Below are 25504 nucleotides of genomic sequence, written 5' to 3'. Positions count from 1 at the left end.
TCCCTGGACTTATCTTCTGTAGCAGTTTGATATGGTTATGAATTCCAAAAATAGACATTAGATTATGTTTGTAATCTGGTCTGTACATGGGCATGATTAGGTTATGATCGGGCTTTGATTGGGCCATGTCATTAGGGTGTTGAGTCCCCACCCACCCACCAAGGGGACTCACAGATAAAAGGCATGGCAAAAGACAGAGTTGAGGGATTTTGATGTTGGAGTCTGATGCTGAAGCCTTAAGGTGGAGCCCCAGGAAGTAAACTCATGGAGGAAAGAGTAACCAGACCCATGAAGAAGTAAGCCCTGGGAAGAAAGGAACCTTGAACCCAGAGAAGCAAGACCCTGGAAGGGAGGAACCCAGGAAGGCTGAACCCTCACAGCCATCAGCAGTCATCTTGTTCCAATACATGGAAATAGACTTTGGTGAGGGAAGTAACTTATGCTTATGGCCTGGTATCTGTAGGCTTCTACCCCAAATAAATACCCTTCATAAAACCAACCAATTTCCAGTATTTTGCATCAGCACCCCTTTGGCTGACTAAGGAACCTCATGAACCCTGCCCTCATATCAGCCACAGCTTTCAGTGGGAGCCCCAGCCACAGCAGTGGAGTTTATAGTTAGCATCAATATTAGCGGAGTACCTACTGTAGGCCAGACGAGCTATCAGTGATGACAGAGATGTACTGTGCCCCCCAGAGCTGCCAGCCAAGTGCAGAACAAAATGCCACCTGAAATTGAAGCTACAGTGTCACATCAAGATAGCACATTAAAATTTTTTACAGTGAAATGATTTGTCTCAAATTCCATCTGAATTCTCCAGATAATTGGTCCCATTTACTTCCAGATTCCCATATATGATACCCAATCACCTATGTAAGTTAATCTGTGGCCCTTAGTGATTCCCCTGTCCTGTTGACAAGATAATTTGGAGAGGTAGCTGGAGATTATAAAAGCTTTTTTTTTTTTTTTTAACCTAGAGAAAACAAAACATTTGCTGGTGCTTTCATGAGGGCCTCTGCCCATGGGGGAAGGATGAGAGATTTCTTCTTCACCTCATGAGTAGGAGAAGTGGAACATGTCTCTTAAGCTCCAGGGACAACGTCTCCAAGTGGTCCCTGAGGTTGATGAGCCCCCGGGACCACGGGAACATGGAGGCTGGTACCTCGCTCTGGCCAACACATGAGGGACACGTCTGCTCTGACTGGAGCAGAAAGATGGGTGAGGAGGGCAATCAAAGCATGGGTGGTTCTCCAAGAAATCATGTGGCCACGTGAGAGACACCTGGTACTGCACAGTGCTGTCTGAAATCTTGCTTAAGGGACCTCTGGACCCCGAAGGCCTCCTCAGCAGAGAGGTGCCTGGACTGAGGGGGTGTCCTACGACACGAGCCTGCATCAAGGACCTGCAGGCAAGAAGCCTCCGAAGAGGGGTGCTCCTTGGTCATTACCTGAGACCGCCCCGTCCCCTGCCTGCCTGTCACCTGCAGTCCCTACTGGCTTCCCCTTCTGGAAGCTGCACTGTCCTCATTCTCCCTTTCTGCCTCCCGCACGTCAATGGGCTCGGCCTCAGAGCCACCACAGATATTCTTCCCTCTGCCTGGAACGACCCACGGTCCCCCGGATTTCACAAGTCCGGCTCTTCATTATCGTTTGTGTTTCAGGCCAACCTTCCTTGAGCGGCCCTGGTTAAAGTATTCCTGAGCTTGTTTTGTTCCCCTGTTCATTTTATTGATACACACACACATATCTCAGGCTTTCAAGTTGAGTTAACTTTCAACAAATGGAACACACCTCTTGAACCAGCATTCGGCTCAAGAAACAGGAGAGCGCTCCGGAACAGCTCAGTTTTGCCAGATTCCACGTGGTTCGGTTCGATTCGTGTTGCTGAACACCCGCACCGGTGGTGACTGAGGCCCTGAAATACGGTTCGTTGCCAAGTTGACCGATGCTGCTGCGGACACACTGGGTTAATACACGGTAGCGGTGAATACCACCTGCGTCTTCCACTTCCGGTCCGCGGCTCCTGGACGGTTTCAGAGGCCCCGCGCGGGCGGCCTGTACTTCCCTGCTTGGGCCCCTCCGCGAGGGCAAGGGCAAGGGCAAGGGCAAGCAGGAGGGGGGGGGACCTGCACCTGCCCAGGAGACGGGGCTCCTCGCGTCCCAAGTGGGCACTCCAGGGACTCGAAGGGAGACGGGAGGACGCGGCCCCATCCCGAGTCCGGCTGCTCCGGCCGTCCTGCGTTCCCCGCCCTGCTCCCCGGCCCTGCTCCCGCCGCCCTGCGCCCTCCGCCCAGTTTTGTAATGCGAGGCCGCGGTTACCCGGCAACCGCCGAACGCGGGCGCCGGGAGCCGGGCAGGAAGACTCGTTCGAGTTCCCTGGCCGGGCGGGACGATAGAACCTCGGCCGAGAAGCTGGAAGAGGGCGGCCCGGAGGACGAGGAGGAGATCACCGCCGCCACGCTGCGGGGAAAGCCCCGGCCGCAGCCCATCTCGGAGCTGTCCGCCTTCAGCTACGGCCTACCGCCGCGCCCGGACCCCAAAGGGCACAGCTACTACTCCCGCCAGGCTGAGGTGAGGCGCGCGGGAGGGCCCCGGGGGAGGGGCGGGGCCGGGGCGGGGCTGCAAGCGAGAGGAGATTTTTGGGTGGGAAGGGGGCGGGGCTGCAAGCGAGGGGCGAGGTTAGGGGCTGGGGGCAGGGTAGGGGCGTGGCTGGGGTGGGCTGCAAACGGGGAGAGAAATTAGGGCCTGGAGGTGGGCCTGGGGGCGGGGCTGCAAGAAGGGAGAGAGGTTAGGGGCTGGGGGCGGGCCTGCAAGAAGGCAGAGAGACCAGGGGCTGGGGCGGGGCTGCAAGCGGGGGCGGGGGGGGGGGGGGGGCTGGAGGGGGAGGGGGTTTGGGGTGGGGCAGGGCTGAGGCTTGGGCGGAGCTGCAAGCGGGGTGGGAGGAGGTTAGGGGCTGGTGGCAGGCCTGGGGCGGGGCTCAAAGGGGGGGGGGAGGTTTAGGGACTGGGGTGGGTCTGCGGCGGGCTTCACAGCTGGGAGGGTTCTGGGGGGCTTCTGTGCCACCCAGAACGGGAACTGAAGATCCAACTGCACCGCGTGGAAGGGGTCTGGGGACCAGGCACGGTGTGGGGGCGAGGCCCGGGCAGCCTGGGGGATACTTCTGGGGGTGGGAGCAGGACAGCACACTGGGAAAGGGCTACCGGGAAGGTCGAGTGGGGGCGGGGAGGGGAGAAGGGAATGCTCCCCGGGGAGGAGGACTAGATGGGGCTCCCGGGGTGGAGGGGCCAGGGGCTCCTCGGCGGAGTCGGTGGGAAGGGCGCCTGGACCCCGGAGAGCAGAGCTTCTAGTACTGCGAGACAAGTGACACCCACCCTCCAGAGCTGGAGGGGCCTCGCGGCTACCCGGGAGTGCACAGTCTGGAAAGGGCGCGCCGAGGCTGTGCAGCATGTGGGTGCAGCCCCCTGAGCGGTCTGCGTGGTGGTCCCCAGACCTTGAGGAAGAAGCCAGGCCGATGGCGGTCCTGGGCCCCGGGGACCCTCGGGCCGTCTTCGTACCCACCAAGGAGAACCAGGATTAGGTCTGCACCGTCTGGCGCCGCCGCTCTGGGAAGGTGTGCGTGGTGGGAAGAGCTCAGGGGATCTGAGCAACCGAAGCCCCCAAGAGAGGGCAGAAGGAAGAGAAGCGTGTTGAGAGTTGTCCGGGTCACCCATTCCTTTCTTTTCAACATTGTTTCTGTAGTCCCCAGGGCGTCCCGGGGCATCTGATTAGATAAGAGCCTTGGTTGGGGTCCCTAAGCCTGGCGAACAGCTGGGCACCTGGGCTATCAGCCCTCCTGGTGGGATGGGAAGGCCAGAATAGGGGCGCCTCACTCTTCAGGCTGCTGTCACAAGTGCCATAACTGGGTGGCTAAAAACACCAGAAACCGGGCTGGCAGCCCTGCAGGCTGAAGCCACAAGTGTGTGGGCCGGCGCTGGTGGGTCCGTCCTGGTCGCTCTGCTCCTGGTGCTTGGCCAGCAAGCCGTGGGTTTCAGGGCTTCCTCTGTCGCCCTGTGGCCTGCTCTGTTTCTCTTCCCATGGCGCTCTCCCCTCTTGTCTGTCTGTGCCCACATGCCCATTCTAAAGACACCAGCTGTACTGGACTAAAGACCCACCCACTGCAGTCGGCCTCATTCAATTTAAATGATTCTGTTCACAATAATGCTTTTGCAAAAAGTTCCCAGGTACCCAGGATTAGAACTTCAAGGTATCTTTTTGGGGGACACAGTTCAACCCACAGCACAAAATACAGATCCACTTGGAAAGGAAGTTAATGGTGTATAAAATAACCCCACAAAATGCCTCCTTCCTCTCCTCCTAGCTGCCCACAATCAGTGGTGCGCAGGTAAGTCCCAGTTCAGGTCAGCTCTCACTGGAGTACTGGTGGGAGGCCTCTGGCCCTCACAAGCTTCACTTCACACACAGAAGCAGAGTTTCCAGTTGAAGCAACGTGGCCCTCAGCCTGCCCCCAGGTCATCTCTTGAATCTGAGGCCCCCTTTGTCTCTTTGAACATGTGGAAGGACTGGAGGGAGGGAGGAAGGAAGGTCTCTTGACACCATACCTGTCTCTGCTGGCCATTAAAACAGGAGTGGGGTGGAACGGAAGGGGTCCCAACCTTCTGCCAACACACACCTCATATGTTTTTTTTTCCCCCTGTGAGCAATAGATTTTAAACAACTCTAAATAGTTTCACTTATTAAGTGGGTTTTACATTTTTATACAGTACCTATGATACTGCCAGTGAGTTGATGGCCTTCATGAGATAATAGCCCAAAAGCCAGGATCTTGATGTATGAAGTTGTTCTATGCCACTTTATTGAGAGAATATAAAATTTGCCTGGATTTTCGGAATAACAAAGACAGCTCACACTACACTGTTTGTACCTTAGAGGAGTCCCTTTCCATAGCACCCTAAGGTGGACTGTAGACTGCTCCCCAATGGGGTGTCACTGATGTAAGGTACCGCTGAGGACTGCACAGTGGGGCTTGTGGCTTCTGAAGCTCGAATGTGGTGGAAAAGCAGAGCAGAACCCCTGTCCCCTACAGGCCAGGCCCAAGAGGGAGAAAGGCAGAGTGAACCTGAAGACTCAGTTTCTCCTTCCTGAATTTGGTGGTCTGATAAGTGGCCTCACCTTCCAGGGCTGACTGATCAAGGGCCAGAGAGGGGCCCTGAGGTAGGAAGTGACCCGGGTTCTGTCTCTTGGAGAGAAATCAGGAATGAGTCATAAGCAAGCCTCTCTATATGACATGGTTGGCACACTAAGGCCTGTGGGCCAAATCTGGCCCCCTGCCTGTTTTGATAATTTTTTTTAAGAACACAATCATACCCATTCATTTCCCTATCATCCAGTCTAGGATGTTGGGGCTGAGTGATTGTGACAGAGCTCATGGGGCAGGAGAGTTCCCACCTGGCCCTCCACAGAGAAAGTCCCTGACTCCTGCTCGAATGCCTTACAGCCTCCTGGAAAATGGGAAGTGTCTTTAGAACACATTCATTCAAATGGGGTTTTATGTGTTTAAAGCATTTCAGGGCAGACTTGGTTAGTTGGGGTCACAGGCAAATTCAAGTCCTGAGGCTTTGGGTATGACAAAAGGAAATGATGCCACCAAAATAAATATTAATTAAAATCTAAAGAAAAGAGCCTTAACAACAAGAACAGCAAAAGGCATTTCAAAGTCCATTTCGTGGGTGAGCTACCACTGTTTATGTCACATTATTGGATTATGGGCGCTGGTATCTGATCAGCTCCAGGGCCCTAGGAACAGTTTCTCTGACCTTGGGATTGTGGACATAAAGAGAGTGAGTTCTGTAGTACAGGTTTGCTGAAGGACTGAACTGCCCCAAAATTCACTGCAGGTAATTTCAGGCCCCACCAAAGCTGATCAAATTACCTCCTAAGTCATTTCCAAGGAGCACAGTTAACAGTAGTCAGTGTGGTGGTTAGCAGCCCAGGCTGAGGAGTCCTGGGTGGAAGTATCAGCTCCATGTTGACTAGCTGTGGGAGCTTCACGAGTCACAGCCTCTCCATCTCACTTTGCTGTTCTAGGACAGATCAAGCAGAACCAACTAACGGAGCACTTATGAGAATGAATGTAATTAGTGTGCATACAGTGGGTCACAGTGAGCCCTCGGTCGGTGGAGCTCATTACTGTTATTGGCTTTGGCTAGTGATGGTCAGTGCCCAGAGGTCCAAAGTATTTTCTCCCTGATCTGGTCACTGTAGGAGATGCACATGATAGAAGCTTCAACGTGGGGGCATAGCAGCCGAGGCAAACTGAGACAGTGGCTTAATGTAAATATAGAGTTCCCATGCCAAGGTTTGTGTGTGTGTGGTAGGGAGGCTCTACTCCATCCAGTCTCAGCAGCCCAGGTGGACAGAGGGCCACTGCTCAGCCTGCTGTCCTTTCAGTGTGAAGCCTCAGGAGCCCCTGGCCATGAGCACTTACATGCTTCTGACTGAAGAGTTGCACATAACTCCTTGGTCACATGGAAGCACCTAGCAGAGGAGCAGGGATGGTTACTCCTCTGGGTGGCCAGGAGAAGAATGGGCTCTTGGTGCCATCTACCACTAAGCGAACACTGAAGAGCCCTCTGGGTTGGGTATCTGGCTCCCCTGCCCACTGTTGGAAAGCCCATGCTTCTCCTGCCAAGTGCCCTTTCTCAGCCACAGCTCCACCCTGAGGAGAGAGATCTCCTCCGCAGTCAAGTCCATTTCCCACACCCAGCCCCACCGACCTCGGCAGCCCTCTTTTTTTTTTTTTAAATTTTTTTAAATTCATTTTTTAAAAATATTATATTCAAAAGATATGAGGTCCCATTCACCCCCTCCGCCCCCACCCCACCACTCCCCCCACAGCAACACTCTCCCCCATCATCATGACACATCCATTGCATTTGGTGAGTACATCTCTGGGCATCGCTGCACCTCATGGTCAATGGTCCACATCATAGCCCATACTCTCCCACGTTCCATCCAGTGGGGATGGGAGGATCTACAATGTCTGGTAATTGTCCCTGCAGCACCACCCAGGACAACTCCAAGTCCCGAAAATGCCTCCACATCTCATCTCTTCCTCCCATTCCCTGCCCCCAGCAGCCACCATGGCCACTTTTTCCACACCAATGCCACATTTTCTCAATTACTAACCACAATAGTTCATGAATAGAATATCAGTAAGTCCACTCTAATCCTTACTGTATTCCTCCATCCTCTGGACCTTGGATTGGTTGTGTCCATTTCACATCTATGTCAAGAGGGGGCTTGGATTCCACATGGATACTGGATGCATTCCTCCTGCTTTCAGTTGTAGGCACTCTAGGCTCCATGATGTGGTGGTTGACATTCTTCAACTCCATGTTAGCTGAGTGGGGTAAGTCCAATAAATCAAAGTGTAGGAGCTGAAGTCTGTTGAGGCTCTGGGCCTGGCTATCATATTGTCAGTCCAGAGATTCAGATCCCCTAGATATATCTTAAACCCCAGCACCAACTACAATTCTGGTAAAGTAACAGGAAAGGCTTGTGAAAAGAGATCACATCTGAGTCCAGCTCCATCATGCAGAGACACCAACTCCAAAGAAGGGACAACTGACATGGGAGTGAACTCCATCTGCCATGACCATAAAACCCGTGAGTCTCTTTAGCCCTCAGAAGAACCAATACCAGGGGTTGTATCTACTTTATCTGTCTCTGAGACTGTGCTCAGGTGTGCATAAGGGCAATCCTTCTGACAACCTCCAGACTCTTTTTTAGAGACTCATAGCCATATAAACTCATTTGTCCTTTCCATTTCCCCTTACTTTAGGTCAAACAGCATTTTTAACTCCTGTTATTATATGTAGACAAGGATATTCTGCTGATCCACGTTGAACATTTAATTCAAGGTCATCTTCTAGTTGCATCATCAGCTGGTATTTGGTAGTGATCCCTCGGTGCCAGGGAGGCTCATCCCCAGATGTCATGTGCCACACTGGGGGGAATGCACTGCATCTACATGCTGAGTTTGGCTTCGAGACTGGCCACATTTGAGTAACATGGAGTTTCTCAGGAGAGAACTCTTAGGCACAGTGCTGCTCTAGGCCTTGTTCTTATTTCAGGTGTATAGGCTCACAAGCATAGTCATTAGTATCAGGGGCTCACTGTTGGACCCTCATTCCTTCCTGGTCCTTGCCGTTGCACCCAGGGGACTGCCGCTGCTCCCCAAGGGACCATGACAGAGCCCCCCCCAGCCAGGAACACAGCACCCCCCCAGCTGTTGTTTTTGTTTCCACTATGGATATATCCAAATATTTCCATGCACCCTGGACACATGCCCTGTAAAACTCCCTGTCAATAATATCCCATACCAGTATTCCTCCCCTGCCATTGTTGAACCACTCTGTGATCCAAAACTTCCTGAAAAGTGAAGCCCAATATAATGCCAGGTTCCCTTAATAGTAAAATGGAATATAGTGATGAGTTTAAAGGTTAGATATAGAATACATATTAATTTGGAAAAATTCTACATCCTATCTTTTTCTTTTCTTTTTTCCCTAATTATTGAGCTTTTCTTCACAAAAGCCTTAGATCACAGTAATTCACATATGCAATATACAGTAATCCCACATATCCAATATAAAACCTTTTCCCTTCCACAGCAATAATCTTTTAACATATTCATAACATATTTACTGAAACTGATGTACAGATATTGAGATAATAGCTTTCAAACAAGATAACATTTGTGTTTACATTGTGGATTATACTTTAGGCTATACAGTTTTCTAATTTTTTAGTTATTCTATGTTTTACATTATGATTTACTTATTAGTCTGTCGGCCCCTATATGTTTTTGGTGTAATATTACATGTTTTATATCCTTCCTTGCATACTCTTGTGAAACACTTCTATTGCCCTCACAGTTACGTTGGTTCCATCCATTCAATATCTATTTCCCCCTCTCCTTGGGGCCCACAGTGACAGTCAATCTTCACTTCTTGAGGAGCCATGTTCAGAGATACTTGCAACAGGGTTGAGGGCTTGACATCCTCAACTGCCCTAATGCCCTGGGAGCCACCATTTCTCTTGCGAGAAACAGTTCCCTCTATTTTATGGCATTAGTCCTCCCCAGGTTGTGGGTATACCTTCACTCTCATTATATGGGTCTCTACCCAATGATATAACCCACTCTGACAAAATAAGCATTCAGATATTCCCTAGGAGTCTGTCCTACATCAGATTATCCCCTTTAAGTTTCTTAAACAGGTAACTTTCTAATTATATTTTGAAAAGGTTTTCTCACCATTATACTCTCAACCAACACCTGACAATCTCCTATGTTCATATGTTGCCCCATCCTACCCCCAATTTCTTGGGCAATATTACCTATCCGCCCATCCCTAGCCCTTCTCAAGCCCGCAAAGCCCCACCCAAAGGTAACCCTATGCCCCCATTTTATCCCTTCATTGTACACATACTTACCTCCAGCTTATCATAGATTTCCCCCATGTAGATGTCAGCTTACATCCTTCCTCTACCCCCCGATTTCCTGTAAGCCAACCAGCCAGTCTCTAGCTCTCTGAGGCAGCTTGGTTTACTTATTTCATATTATTAGTGTCATGTACTATTTGTCCTTCAATGCCTGGGTTGCTTCACTCAACATAAGGTTCTCAAGATTCACCCATGTTATCATGTGTGTTTGTAATGTATTTGTTTTTAAAGCTGAGTAGTATTCCATTGTATATATATACCACATTTTATTGATTCACTCATCTGTTGATGGGCATTTGGGTTGATTCCAACTTTTGGTGATAGTGAACAATGCTGCTATGAACATTGGTGTGCATATATCGGTTTGTGTCCTTGTTTTCAGTTCTGCTGCATATATACCCAGCAGTGGAATTGCTGGGTCATATGGCAAATCTATGATTAGTTTTTTGAGAAACCACCAAACTGTCCTCCAGAATGGTTGGATCCTTCTGCATTCCCACCAGCAGTGGATGAGTGTTCCCATTTCTCCACATCTTCTCCAGCATTTGTAGTCTTCTGTTTTTTTTTTTTCATAGCTGCCAATCTTATGAGAGTAAGAATGTACACATTGTAGTTTTGATTTGCATTTCCCTGATAGCTAAACATTTGGAGCATTTTTTCATGTTCTTTTTTAGCCATTTGTATTTCCTCTTTGGAGAAGTGTCTGCTTAAATCTTTTTCCCATTTTTTAAATGGGTTGCTTATCTTTTTATTTTCAAGATATAGGAGTTCTTTATATATGCAAGTTATAAGTCCCTTATCAGATATATGGTTGCCAAATATTTTCTCCCATTGTGTAGGCTCCCTTTCTACTCTCTTGACAAACTCCTTTGAGGCGCAGAAGGCTTTAATTTTGAGGAAGTCCCATTTATCTATTTGTTCTTGGGCTGCTCGTGCTTTTGGTGTGATGTTCATGAAGCCATTTCCTATTACAAGGTCTTGTAGATGTTTCCCTACACTACTTTCCAAAGTCTTTATGGTCTTGGCTCTTATATTTATGTCTTTGATCCATCTTGAGTTGATCTTTGTATTAGGTGTGAGATGGTAATCCTCTTTCATTCTTCTATATATGGATATCCAGTTCTCCAGGCACCATTTGTTGAATAGGCCATTCTCTCCCAGTTTAGAATATATATGGCTATATATATCAGGTTCTATATGAGAACTTTCAATTCGATTCCATTGGTCTGTGTGTCTCTCCTTATGCCAATACCATACTGTTTTCACTACTGTAGCTTTGTAGAATGTTTTGAAGTCAGGTAGTGTAATTCCTCCAATTTCATTTTTCTTTTTCAGTATGTCTTTGGCTATTCGGGGCCTCTTTCCTTTCCAAATAAATTTCATAGTTAGTTTTCCTAGTTCCTTAAAGAAGGCTGTGTTGATTTTTATTGGGATTGCATTGAATGTGTAGATCAGTTTTGGTAGGATAGACATCTTAATAATATTTAGTCTTTCTATCCATGAACAGGGAATATTCTTCCATTTATTATGGTCTTCTTAGATTTCCTTGAACAGCCTTTGTAGCTCTCTGTGTATAAATTTTTTACATCTTTAGTTAAATTTATTCCTAAATATTTGATTTTTTAATTTACTATTGTAAATGGTATTTGTTTCTTGATTTCCTCCTGATCTTGCTCATTATTGGTGTACAGAAATGCTACTGATTTTTGCGCATTGATCTTATAACCTGTGACTTTACTAAACTCATTTATGAGTTCTAGAAGCTTTGTTGTAGACCTCTCAGGATTTTCTATGTATAGGATCATGTCATCTGCAAATAATGAAATTTTGACTTCTTCCTTTTCAATTTGAATGCCTTTTATATCTGGTTCTTGCCTCAGTGCTTGAGCAAGTACTTCTAAGACAATGTTAAATAGAAGGGGAGACAATGTGCATCCTTGTCTTGTTCTGGACTTTAGAGGGAAGGATTTTAGGATTTCTCCATTGTAAACGGTGTTGGCTGTGGGTTTTTCATATATACTCTCTATCATGTTCAAAAAATTTCCTTGTATTCTGATTTTTTGCAGTGTTTTTATCAAGAAAGGGTGCTGTATTTTATCAAATGCTTTTTCTGCATCTATAGCTATAATCATGTGATTTTTTTCCTTCAATCTGTTTATATGGTGTATTACATTGATTTTCTTATGTCGAACTATCCTTGCATACCTGGAATGAATCCCACTTGGTCGTGGTGTATAATTCGTTTAATGTGTTGTTGAATACGATTAGCAAGTATTTTTTTCAGTATTTTTGTGTCTAGGTTCATTGGAGAAATTGGTTTGTAATTTTCCTTTCTTGTGGTGTCTTTGTTTGGCTTTGGTACTAGGGTAATGTTGGCCTCATAGAATGAGTTAGGCAATGTTCCTTCTGTTTCAATTTTTTGGAAGAGTTTCAGCAGGATTGGTGTTAGTTCTTTCCGGAATGTTTTGTAGAATTCACCTGTGAAACCGTCTGGCCCTGGGCTCTTCTTGGTTGGGAGGTTTTTAATGACAGATTCTATCTCTTTACTTCTGATTGGTTTGTTGGGATCATCAATTTCTTCTTTCATCACTATAGGCTGCTTATGTGTTTCTAGGAATTTGCCCATTTCCTCTGAATTGTCATTTTTGTTGGAATATAGTTTTTCAAAATATCCTCTTATGATAGTCTTTATTTCTGTGTGGTCAGTGGTGATATCTCCTTTCTCATTTCTCATTTTATGTATTTGCATCTTCTCTCTTTTTTTCTTTGTTAGTCTCACTAAAGGTTTGTCAATTTTATTGATCTTCTCAAAAAAATAGCTTTTGGTCTTGTTTATCTTTTCAAGTGCTTTCTTATTTTCTATTCCATTTAGTTCTGCTCTTATCTTTGTTATTTCTTTCTTTCCTCTTCCTGTGGGATTACTTTGTTGTTTTTTTTACTAATTCCTCCAAATGTGCAGTTAGTTCTTCAATTTTTGCTGTATCATCTTTTTTGATGTATGAATTTATGGCTATAAATTTCCCTCTCAGTACTGCTTTTGCTGCATCCCATAAGTTTTGATATGTTATGTTATAATTATCATTTGTTTCAAGGTAGTTACTGATTTCTTTTGAGATTTCCTCTTTGACCCACTGTTTTTCTAAGAGTGTATTGTTTAATTTCCATATCTTGGTGTGAAATCTGGGCCTTTGTCCCCTGCAGATTTCCAGCTTCACTGCACTGTGGTCAGAAATATTATTTTGTATGATTTCGATCTTTCTGAATTCATTAAGCTTTTCTTTGTGACCTATCATATGCTTTATCTTGGAGAATGATCCATGTGCACTTGAGAAAAATGTATATCCTGCTGTATTTGGGTGTAATGATCTGTATATGTCTATTAGATCTAGCTCCTCTAATATACTGTTCAAATATTTTGTTTCTTTAGTGATTCTCTTTTGAGATGTTCTGTCCAGAGTTGATAGTGGTGTATTAAAATCTCCCACTATAATTGTAGATGCATCTGTTCTTTCACGTAGTTTTTCCAGTGTTTGCCTCATGTATTTGGAGGTGCCCTTGTTAGGATCATAAATATTTATGATTGTTCATTCTTCTTGAGAGATTGTTCCTTTCACTAATACGTAGTGTCCTTTTTTATCTCTCACAATTGTTTCACATTTAAAGTCTATTTTGTCTAATATTAATATAGCTACTCTTGCCTTTTTTTGGTTATTGTTTGCTTGTAAGATTGTTTTCCAACCATTCACTTTCAGCCTCCATGAATCTCTGGGCCTAAGATGTGTCTCTTGTAGACAGCATATAGATGAGTCATATTTCCTTATCCAATGTCCCAGTCTGAATCTTTTGATAGGTGAGTTTAATCCATTGACATTCAGTGTTATTACTTTCAAGGAATTATTTATGTTAGCCATATTTTGTTTGGACTTGTGTTTGTCATATTTTGTTTGTTTGTTTGTTTTTTCTCTTTTTGTCTTTTTTGTTGCTCTTACACTCTCCTCCAACTCTGCCTCTCCTGTTTTTTCCTTTCTTCCTGCAGAACTCCCTTTAGTATTTCTTGAAGGGGAGGTTTCTTGTTGGCATACTCTTTCAATTTCTGTTTATTTGTGAATATTTTGAACTCTCCATCATTTTTGAATGCTAGTTTAGCTGGGTAGAGTATTCTTGGTTAGAAATTTTTTTCTTTTAGTACCTTGACTATATCATACCCCTGCCTTCTTGCCTTCATGGATTCAGATGAGAAATCAGCACTTAATCTTATGGAGCCGCCCTTGTAAATGATGGTTTTCTTTTCTCTTGCTGTTTTTAGTATTTTCTCTTTGTCTTGACCATTGGATAATTTGACAAGTATATGTCTTGGGGTGGGCCTATTGGGGTTAATGATATTTTGGATGTGTTGTGGTTCTTGGATATTTACATCTGTCTGTCTCAGTAGATTTAGGAACTTTTCAGCCATTATTTCCTGCAACACCCCTTCTGGCCCCTTTCCCTCCTCTTCTCCTTCTGGGATGCCCATAATACGTATGTTTGTGCATTTTGCATTGTCACTTAGGTCCCTAAGTCCTAGCTGGATTTTTTCTATCTTTTTATCAATCAATTCTACTATCTGTTTGATTTCCAATGTACTGTCTTCCACGTCGCTAATTCTCTCCTCTGCCTCTTCTAATGTGCTGCTATTTGCTGCGAGTGTATTTTTGATTTCTTGAACTGTGGTGTTCATTCCCATCATATCTGTTATCTTTTTGCATATGTCTGCAATTTCCTCTCCAAGTGTTTTCTTCATATTGTTAACCTCTTCCTTTACTTCATTACATTTGTCTCTGATATATGTTCTGAGATCTTTAATTACTTGTCCGAAGTTCTGCTCCCCTTCCTGGTTTTTAGTTTGTTCATTGGAATCAGCCATGTTTTCCTGATTACTGGTTTGGTTTGTAGTTTTTTGTTTCTGTCTGGGCATCCTTTTATCTTGACAGGTTTAATCAGCTACTTCGCTTCTTTGTCTAGTCTTGGGGATTAATTAGCTGTTGTTCTTGCATAAGTGTTATATCTTCTCTTTGTCACTTTGTTCTTCTTATTCTAATTTCTTGTTGCTGGCTGAGTTCACTTTGAAGGAAAATATTAGGGCCAGTGAAAGGCAATTGTGTAAAAAAGGAAAATGTCTAAAGTAGTATTGGTAATAAATGTTAACAGAGCAACAATATGAGATCTGGGAGGATGGATATTAGATTCATGTAAGTTGTGTAGAGTTATAGCAGTAAGTAGAGTACCTATAATGAGATAGTCGACTGAAGATGGGAGGCATATAGTATGAATTAAGAACCCAGTGTTTTCATGAGAGAGGGAAAGAGAAAAAAAAGACAATAGTATCAAGAGTGGATAAAGGACAGATAACAAAACAAAGGTATTAGAAATGTAAAATTAGACCATTTGGGGACCAAAGAAAGGGAGGTGGAATATAGGAGAGACAGTAGATGATGGAGGATATCAAGATGTAGGGGAAAGTGAATAGTGTAGGTGGCCAAAAAAATTCACAGAGAAACGAGGAAATGGAGGATGAGGAAACCCAGCAAATGTGAGATGTTCCCTGCAGCACCTATTGTATAATTAAGATAAAATAAAATAAGAAGAAAAAGGGAGAAAAGAAAAAAAAAGAGAAGAGAAAAAGTGGGCATGCACAAAGAAAAGGTAGGGAAACAAGCAAGAAAAAGAAAAGAAGAAAGAGTTAAAAAAAAAAAACCTAAATATATAAAAAAAGACTTTGGGGGATACAATGGGAGAAAAGACTAGGAGATAATGCAATATTAGCAACCAAGACAATAAAAAGAAAAAAAGAGAAAAAGGAAAGGAAAAAAAAAATGCAAACGCCGAGGGCTAGGACAATCAAGGACCTCAGATGGACCTCAGGGCTTGGTGGATTCAGGGATGGGAAGTCTGTGATATTGCGGACTCAAGAGGTGTGAGTCTCTGGGGTGTGGGCCACCAGGGTTTAGGGAACACAGACCTGGCAATCTCAAATCCAGTTAACAGGGAGCCTGGGCGCACTGCAGTGCAACACAGCCTTCAGGGATCCCCGCAGCTGGGTGCCAGCCCTATGTGGGGGTCACATCCACAAACTCTGACCTCTGCATCAGAAACCCCAAATTCCCCTTCTCACAAGAGTCTCTTCTGTCACTGTCTCACCAAGTTGACTTCAGGACACCTCCTGCCCTGCAAGCCCCCAAAACAGCCTGCTCGGGGTGCCTCTATATTGCAACCAATTTAAGGACTGCAGCAGATCGGCAGCCAGCCCTAGGGGTGGGGCTCTAGCCAGAAGCGCTGATCTCCATGTCAGAAACCCAAAATTCCACGTCTGGCAAAAACTCCTCCGTTTCTGTCTCACCAAGTCGGTTTCCAAACACCCCCTGCCCTGCAAGCCCCGAATAGCCCACTCGGGTCTTATGAATTCCCTAGCACAGCAGCACCTCCAGGAATCGCCACTGCTGTGCTGCCCGCCCCAGGGGGGAGTGTCCTGCCCGCAGCCCCTATCTCCGTGAAAGAGAGCCTCAATTCTACCTTTTACACAAATCTTCTCTGTCACCGTCCCACCAAATTGATGTCCAAACACGTCCTGCCCTGCAAAACCCCAAAACAGCCTGGTCCTGAATAATTTCCAATGCTGCCCAGCTGCTTCTAGGCAGGAGAAACTATAAGGTGCACTCACTCAGACACCATCCTGCTGGAATCACCTTGGCAGCCCTCTTTCTGCGCTGCCCTCTACTTTGTTCACACCTCAGTTATTTCCTGAGGGAAAACTGATGATAGACAGCAAGGGTTAAACCAGTATCAGGAAACACTGAATTCAACAATACTCAAAACACAAAGGGCCAGAGGGACATCAGGAGAGAAAGGTAAATGGGGTTTGTTTTGCTGTGTTTTAAAAGCAGCGTCATGTGTGAAACAGGAAATCCCTTGAGAGATTGTAATAGCAAAATACCAATAAACCCAGAAGCTCTGTTTTGTGAGAGAATCTAAATCTAGATCAGCTTTATTAATAACATTCTGCTTCAACCCATAAAGTAGTGGAAGAAAAAAAGAGAAAAGACAAATTGATGAAAATATAAAGGAAAAGCAGACTTTTCAGTTTGATTAGTTGTTGGAAACAGATGGTCATGTTACTAACTGAGGCTGGCTGGTGATGAATATTATTTTCTTTATTTTTCTGTGATAGAAGAATTCATTTTTGCTCTGCAAAAGTTCAGAATATGCAAAATCCTCACAGAAAAAACCTAAGATTATGATAACATCCACCAGCAATGCTAAAGAAAGCTATTCTGAGCTATGGTAGGCTCCTGGTAACTAATCCAGGGCTTGGGAGGCAGGCATTGCTGCTTACTCATCGTTCTTACTTTAAAGAGTGTTTTAGACCTGACTAGAAGGAGAAGAAATGGGCATTTTTCTGTCATGTTGCATATCATACTATATTATGCTGGGTTTCTCCAGCTTAGGGAACAAAATAAAGTACCATTTGTTCACACATTCAGTGTAGGGTGATTGCATGCTCTGTTCTTGAGCCCATTCTTCCCCTTTAGGATCTTCCCCCCAGAATAAGAACCCTAGGGACTTGCTCAGGCTCAGAAGGGTCAGAAGCAGCACAAGCCCAGTCTTTTCCCTGAGGATCTTCCCTTTCCCTGTTCCCCTGCTGTTAGAGCTGCCTCCTGCTGGCTGACCCATCCCTGGGCTGGGCGGGGCTGGTCCCACCGGGTCCCACCAGGTCCTACCAAAGCACAGTCAGGCTGGCCACCCTCTCCTCTTTGGCACTAGGTTTCAGGTGTGAGGGAGGAGGGTGCCTCCCACCTCTCCACCAGGTGGCTGGAAGCCAGGTCTCTGTGCTGGACCCAGCAGCTGTTCTCCCACCACATATGTGTTCCACTGTGGGCTGGTCCAGAGGGACTGAAGCCACAGATCTGACCAGGAGCCCAGCTTACTTCTAAGCCTTAATTTACTGTGCCTATGGGGGTGGCATGAGAGTGATAGGGAGCACATTATCTTTCTTTCCTGCCAGCTGGCCTCAAGTGGGCTGGGCAGTACCTCTACTCAGAGGGGAGGGTCTGGATTCCAGAACTTTCCCTGGCAGAAGAACAAGTTCCTCCTTTGGAGAATTGACCTCCCACCATCCCAGCAGAGTGGGTGGGGTGCTTGGACTTCCTTGGATTCCTGAAGGGCCTTCTGGTCTGGGGGCTTACCTACATAGTTTCCTTCAAGAGGACATAACACTCCCAGCTAGAGGCAACACCCAGTCCATCAGCTTCCTATGTGACATATGTTAAAGATAATGAGATCTCTCCATGGTGTATTACATTTTTTAAAAGTTTTATTTTATTTTATTTTATTCAAATATCTTTAATTTTATGCAGTGCAGCAGTTTGATATTGTGTATGAATTCCAAAAATAGATATTGGATCATGTTTGCAAACTGATCTGTTCCTCTGGGCATATTAGATTGTGTTAACTTCAGAGATTTCACTATTACTTTATTAAATTATGTTAAGGGTTTTGAATGGGCCATGTCAGTAGGATGTTGAGTCTTCACCCCTTTGGTGGTCAGGGGCTCATCAAGAAAAAGACATGGCAAAGGAAGCAGTTGGAGTTTTGAGTTGGAACCCTTTGAAGTAAACACAAAGAAGAACACAGAGGAATAGAGATGGCTCCATAGATATGGCAGAGGCCCCAGGAAGAGAGCGAGCCTGATGGTCTACAGCTGACCTTGTGGAGAAAACAGAGTAGCTGAGCCCAGAAAGAAACAAGGCCCAGGGAGAGAGATAGACCTTATGCCAGCCTAAAGCTGAGACCAGAAGCTGGGACCATGGAGCCTGAAGAGGAAGGCTGAACTCTCACAGAGACCAGCAGCCATCTTGCTCCAACATGTGGCAACAGACTTTGGTGAGGGAAGTGGCTCACACTTTATGACCTTGTGACTGTAAGCTTCTACCCCAAATAAATCCCCTTTATAAATGCCAACAGATTTCTGGTACTTTGCATCACTACCCCTTTGGTTGACTAATACACGTAGTCAAAATGATATTTTTTGTGTGATTTTTCCCCATTGCTTTGATGATTAGAAGGTTCTTAGAGTTATTTTTTTCACTTTTTAAAATTCATCCAAAAGTTTCTTTTGTCTACTATGAAATGAGAAGATACAAGTTTATTTTTTCCCTGAAGAGCTATCCAATTTTCACAGTACCAAACACTGAAAACTTTATCACTGGCCATGGTTTGGGCTTCTTGTTAACCTAGGAATGTATGAGCCATACTGGAGGTGATGCTTTCAGCAGAAGTAAAGGCCATGGTGGGCCTTGGCACCCTGTGCCCACACCAGAAGTGGACAAGCTTGAAGGCAGCTGTGGGAGGAAGCTCGGGTACAGTGGGCTCCTTCTGGCCAGCGGTGGCACAGGAGCAGAAGCCCTGGGCCCATGCTGGCAGGTTTTCTGTCCTCCCCTTCCTGTAAAGTAACTCAGAGCACAGGCACACAAGGATTTCAGCAGCTGTGTGACAAGTTCCTTTAGCATGGCCGCCCTGGAATTCTCAAGAACTTTAAAATAATACTAAGGACTATCTTGTTGCCCTTAGCAGGGTGGCTGCAGATGACAGCCAGGCTACCTTATCTTCACATCTCCCCAAGAAGGACCAGGTGTCCTGCACAGCATGGAAGGTGTGTGAAGGGTTTGTAGAGGCTCAACGGAAACTGCATTCACCCAGTCTGAGTTCCTGGAGTCAGTGAGGATGGGGGTTACTGGGTTTTCCAACATACTCTGCATCTCTGCTGCATTCTCTTAACAGCTGCCTTCTACCTTGTGCCTTGTAGTTGGTAGAAATGCTTCCTAGTGTTACTATCCAGAAGAAAAAAGTAATGCAAAAACAAGCTTAGGCAACCTGGCATTAGGTTAGAAACCTGATACTCCCCAAATCCAGCAAGACCAAGTGTCTCAGTTCACTGCTGGGAGGATCTAAGGCAGCCAGAGTGAGCCACAGCTAACCAGGGGAAGATTAAAGAACAGCTAGCATGTGCATTTCTTCTTCTTTTATTAGATAATGAGGCAGATATACTTTCCCTTTAAGAACAAGCTGGGATGAAAAAATGGAGGTATCATTATTATTATTTTATTATTTTTAACAGCATTATTTTCTAGCCAACAGATGTATGTGAGTGTACAAATATTTTATATTTATCATACACATATGTATATATACGTATGGATATATATGGGTTATATATGCATATACATATATGAATTACCAAGTATGATAGCTCATGATAAACTATTTTTGTCTCTACAGAGGGATTTGCCTGTATACAGCTGACTCTTGGCTGACAACATAATAAGTAACTCCTTTTCTGTTACACATTCCTAGGATTCAGGAATGGTTAATTTTGCAAAAGCAGTACAAGCTTACTAAAGAAAATTTAAGAAATATAGTAGAAGAAGACATGAAGGAGAAAACCAGCACAGAGCCCATGCCCCTCGAGACAGAGCACACTGTTCATTACTTTAAGTTTGTGCGCAAGTGATGGAGTCAGAGACAGAGAGCTGGAGAGTTGTCCCATAACAGTGTCAGCTGTTGCATTCAGGGGTTTGTGATCTTATTTGTTAGCTTGGTGAAACATTAAATGGGGCAAGTTATGGGCCCCACACCATTTTTGGCATAGCACACAGAGAGTACTCAGTAAATATTTGCAGAATGAATGAGTGAATGGTTGAATGAATAAATGAATGGATGCTAGGCAGGCCTAAAACAAAAGCAGGGGGCAGAGCACAAATAAGAAAAAGAAGACAAATAAGAAAAAGATAGGAGTGGAGAAGAAATGGAAAAGGAAAAAAGCTGAGGGAGCTAAAATGAGCAGAGAAGAAAAGAGGCCTGTGCCCCATTCCAGGCCCCTTGGCTCTGGGGATACCTGCCCTTGCTGGGCTGGACCTTGGTTCCCTGCTCTGGGCCACAGCCAGTTCCATTCTAAGGGGAGATCCCCCCAACCCCCAAATACTTGCTGCAGCCTGGAAACTACGTCCCTGCGCTCCATCAGGGACAGGTTAGCATCCGTGTTTCATCAGGCTTTGATGACTCAGCTTCAAATAAAGGCGTGACTTTCTTTCTCGTTTTATTCCAAGACAGGTATTGTTTCCCTCTATGACTGCGTTTTTAAGAAGAATCTAGATTATAATAAGAAATTGCACCGAGATGACAGAGAACACACAAAAAGCCTTGGACTTCACATTAACTAGGAGGTAATGTTAAGATGGGAAATCCACCAGCTATTACCAGATTAACATATGGATGTGTGTAAGTATTGTAATATTGTGTTCAGTTTGCTTTTCATAACTCAGGGAATCTGGCAGCTCTCTTAAGTTGTACTGTACCCAGTAGCTATAACTAAGCTATTCTTTTAGCTTCTCTCTTTTATCATGTTCCTTGGTGTATTAATTGTTATGATTCAGTTGTTTGGTTCTATATAATCAAGTAATAAATGAGAACAAAACTAAGAGATTCTTTTCCACGGGTAAAATAAATCTTTGCTTATCTCTGAATTCTGGCTGTCTCGGTTCTTCTTGGGACTCTGGACTCCCAGGGATGACCCTGCACAAGCAGGACTCCTCCTTCCAGGCAAGTTACCCAGTCAGCATCACCACCGCACATGGAACAAATCCCTGCTCAGCCTCCCCTCAGTTTTCTGAGAAAGGGGTTTTCATGTAGTCAGCCACATTGGGTGGCATCAGGACAGCAGTGCTCATGGGGAGAGATGGCCAAGGCCTGCAGCAGATCACCTGGAGAGGAGCACAGGGCAGTCAGGCTTCTCGGAGGAGGTGGCATGGGCACTGAGGACTCAAGGATGACGGAGCTGGCTGCATGAAGGGTAGCTTGGGGATGCCCTGGTCAGATGGAAGGGATTGCGTGGAAGCACCAAGGTGCAACAGCACCTGGTATATGAAGGCAGTGGAGAGATGAGCTGGAGGCTGAGGCTTGCCCAGCCATGAGGGGGACTCAGTGGCTGAAGGAAGGAACTTTGTTCTGGGAGAAGAGGGCAACTCTGAGGGTGTTCCAGCTGGGAAGTGCTGGAGCTGATTAATTTGAAAAATCATTGTTCTCATTCTCCCCCAGTCCACCCAATGATGGAAGAGGTTGTTGATGTGGGAGGGTTGAGGTGGGTGGGTTGGGGGGTATATGGGTACCTCATATTTTTTAAATGTAACTTTTAAAAGAAAATAAAGAAGAAAAAGAAGAAAAAAGCTATCGTTCTGGCTGTAGGTGCAGAGTAGCCGACGGGACAGCCTTGAGTCTAAACGGGAAGAGCAGTCCAGGCAGAGCTGGTGGTGCTAGAACCCCAGTGGGAGAAGTTGGCTGGCCAGTGTGCTGATGGGCCTGGTGTGAGCTGTGGGCAAGAGGAACCCAGGACCACTTCTAGATCTTTCTGCTTGAGTCATTGTGAACTGGGGGGGGGGGGAGTGGAGGGTGTATTTTACTAAACTGGGGCTGAGGGAGGGGCAAGACCATGTGGTGAGTAATCAGTTGGCTGCCCTGATATTGATATTCCATGATAAGGACCCTTTGCTAAGGCTTCAGCCACGCTGCCTAAGTTCACCTGTGAAGGCTCTAGCACCTCTTTACAGACAAAGGTTTATCATTAGAAGAAGGGCAAGACTCTGGGAAAGCTGCTCTCCATCACTGACTCCTTCAGGAACTGAGGAGACTTCTGTAAAATAATACCTAATATAAAGTTGACCACTCTTTTGTAAAGAGTGTAGGATTATTTAATAAGATGCAGCACAGACCACAATTAACATTGCAAAAAAGTGTATTCTTTATCAGAATGTATCACACTGCTTCATTGCCACCAGACAGGGGAAAGGCTAATTATTAAACTTGTAGCCTGAACAAATTTCCATGCTTTCCCAACCCACCTAGTGGGAGCACCTCCATTTATTGAGGATGATTTTTACTACTCTTTCCCAGGAAATTGCTTCCTGGCATTAGGTCTCAACAGGCCTAACTGCCTGTTGCACTAGGCCCTCCTGCTGCGTTTCCACACTGCAGCTTTAGCCTCACAAAGTCTGATCTGAGGACAGTGCTTTTAATGTAGGCCAGTTGCTGAGTAGATAGATTTTATTTAATACATTTGATAGAAATTATAATACACAAGCTTCTGGTGGGAATTATTGGATTTTTGCCTGCTGCTGCTGCTGTTTAAGAATGCCACCATGTCATTTTTCACAATAATTTTTATTTTGATGTGAAAGAAAGTGCTGGAGGTACTATGAGGTGTATCATTTTTGTTCACATTCATTCATTCTGAATTTTTCTCTCATGAGAAAAGCATGCCTGGCATTACTTATATCCATGTAGTCATCAGATACCTTTTGATCATCTGCTATAAGCTTACTAGGCATAAAGGCCACAAGACAAAAGTCCCTGCCCTCTGAGGACTTACATTCCCATGAGACAGAAAAATAAAAGGCAAATGCACAGTGAACCTAATTGTAGGCAGTGGTCAGTGGTATGCAGAAAATAAAGCAGTGAAGGGTGAAATGTTAAATGGGTGAGGGGGAGTGGGGAAGTGGTTAGGGCAGGGGGTCTGCTTTGGCTGAGCTGGGGGGAGTCTGGGAAGACTGACTCTTGAACTAAGACCTGATGGGAAAGGGACTGAAGGGAGAAGGGGCCATGTTTCCAGGGAGAAGATGAAGGTCTGGAAGCTGGAAGGAGCCCTGTGTGTTTGGGGCAAGAAAGAGGGCCAGGGCAGGAAGAAAGGCAGGCCAGAGGCAGCTGGGAGAGAGGGAAGAGGGATGGAGGTCATGAAAGTGTGGTCAGAGGGAAGCAGGGCCCAGGCCACAAAGCCTGAAGGCACTGCAAGAGCTTTGCTGTCACCTCGGAGGGACCTGAGGACACTGGCAGGTTCTGAGCAGAGGGCACAGAGGCTCACATGGTAAAGGTGCCCTCAGGCTTTGGAGTAGCCTGTAAGGGACAAGGGAGGAGGGGATGCAGGTGTCCCTTGGTGCATCTTGGTGGGTGCAGGTGCGCAGGCACACACCTAGTGCACTGTGGCAGGGTGCAGGTGTGCAGGCACCCACCTGGTGCACCATGATGGGGTGCGGGTGCGTGCCCACCTGGCACCCCTTGGTGGGATTCAGTCACCTGCTGTGGCAGACCCCTGCTGACAGGAGCATCTCCATGATCTCCCACAGGAGCACGAATGGCCCATTGGGGTGCTGACGTCTTCCACCTATGGGAAGCGCATCCACCAGCCAGTTGAGCCACTGAACCATGACCATGGCCGTGCCAACCATGTGAGGGCTGACTTCTACAGGAAGAATGACATTCCCAGGATCAAGGCCCCTGGCTTTGGGCACATTTCTCCAGCCTGAGGTTGCCCCAGGTCCCAAAGGCCCAGAGGCCCCTTCCACAGAGAGGGGGGATTCTGGGGCCTTACGTCCCCATTGTGCTGGCACCTAGAAACTGCAGTGATGCCCCCATCCAGCCTTACGGTGGGGACGATGAACATCAAGCAGCTTCCCTAAGGGGCCTCTGTCAGGGCCTGGTGGAACCTTTAAGATGTGGGGGCATCCAGAAGGCTGGTTTTTACATAAGACTATTTCAGATTAAGTGATGCTGGTGCCTCATTCACTGAGGACACCTCCATGACATTAAACCTGTCCCCCCACCTTAAGTTTTTTTTGTTCATGGGCTCTGCATTTGTATTTTGTGAGGGAGTGGAGTTATTTTCATAATAGTCACAGAAGACTCTACTGCCTGATATTATCTCTAGTGTACACAAAACAACCCTTGCCTTTTACTTTCCTCAAGAGGAAATATAAGGGAAGTTACATTTTGGCACAACTGAACTCCAGATACTGCAATGCACTTTCTCCCCAATGGTCTGATCTGCAAATAATGGAATTTTGTTCACTTAAGGACAAAAATCCCTAGGAAAGATAGATGGTCCTGGTGGCCAGCATTTTCTGCTGTCACTCCACAAGTGAAAAGCAGCTAAGGTCATGGGGAAAGCATGGACCTTGGTATTCACCAGGGTTGGGTGAAATTCTGGCTCCTTTGCTTTCTAACTCCAAGGTCTAGTGCAAGTCATGTCATCTATTGGAGTCTACATTCCCCCACCTTTACAGCGGGGCATCCTAACCTTGTCTCTGTCTGTGTCTGGCTGGTCTGCCATGACACACACCACAGGCAGCAGGAATTCATTGTCTCAGGGTTTGGAGGCTAGACATCAAATCAAGGGACTGGCAGCCACGCTGTCCTGCAACAGGGTGTCTTGCTGGTGGCTCAGCCTCTGCTCATCACATGGCCGTCTGTTTCCTGTGGTCTCCACGTCTGCACAGGGGTCCATCTGTCCAGATCCTCTTCTTGTGAGGTCTCCAGTCCTCTAGGAAGAAAGCCCTCCTGCCTCAATCTGGTCTCATCTTAATTAGATCTTTGAGATCCTTCCAAATAGCTCCCACCCACAGAACCGGGGACCAGGACTTGAACGTGCCTTGGGAGCCATGTCTCAGCTCCCGTCACCGAGTCTGTGGGGAGCTTGGCGAGCTCCTGGAGTTGGTCGTAATACAGGTGGCCCTCCAGCTCACCACCCCACTCAGCAAATGTGGCGATGACCATCAACTTTGGATGGTTTTTGGAGAAGTCACTTTTAACCTCATTTGGAAATGTTTACTTTGGAAAGAATTTGAAAAATTGTTCAAGTGTTGAGATACCATCTATATTTTAATGGAGCGATCCCTTGGAAAAGATAATCCCACATCTATTGTGATTAAATTCTCCAATTTAGCAGTTGATGGGGAGGTGATTTAATTGATTTCCACCCTGTTCCTCCACCATTGGCTTTATTGTTTTGAATCCCAGGTCATTCTCAAAGGACCTGTGACATTGAATTACTGGTCATTTCAAGGTTGAGTGACTTCTAAATATTTCTTTATTCATTTGAAACCAGCTTTTTCACTATAGGTGCATTTTATTTTTTCAAACAATT

The 25504-nt window shown here is 45.9% G+C and overlaps 1 protein-coding gene across 1 annotated transcript; it reads left to right on the top strand.

Moving 5' to 3' along the window:
• The first annotated feature begins 2301 nt into the window (after positions 1-2301).
• Positions 2302-20814, top strand: LOC131273021 (cilia- and flagella-associated protein 90-like). Its single transcript, XM_071213576.1, has 2 exons — positions 2302-2571; positions 20647-20814. Exons 1-2 carry the CDS (start codon positions 2302-2304, stop codon positions 20686-20688), a joined length of 312 nt encoding a protein of 103 aa, XP_071069677.1. The 3' UTR covers positions 20689-20814.
• Positions 20815-25504: the final 4690 nt, after the last annotated feature.

The sequence above is a fragment of the Dasypus novemcinctus genome, unplaced genomic scaffold, assembly GCF_030445035.2.
Source record: "Dasypus novemcinctus isolate mDasNov1 unplaced genomic scaffold, mDasNov1.1.hap2 scaffold_106, whole genome shotgun sequence".
Classification (NCBI taxonomy): Eukaryota; Metazoa; Chordata; class Mammalia; order Cingulata; family Dasypodidae; genus Dasypus; species Dasypus novemcinctus.
This window is presented reverse-complemented; position numbering and strand designations above follow the sequence as displayed.

Excerpts from the sequence above, each read along its gene's own strand:
- LOC131273021 (XM_071213576.1), top strand. The coding sequence starts at position 2,302 with ATGCGAGGCCGCGGTTACCCGGCAACCGCCGAACGCGGGCGCCGGGAG. Across the intron at positions 2,572-20,646 it reads ACTACTCCCGCCAGGCTGAG|GTATTGTTTCCCTCTATGAC; the intron begins GTGAGGCGCGCG and ends ATTCCAAGACAG.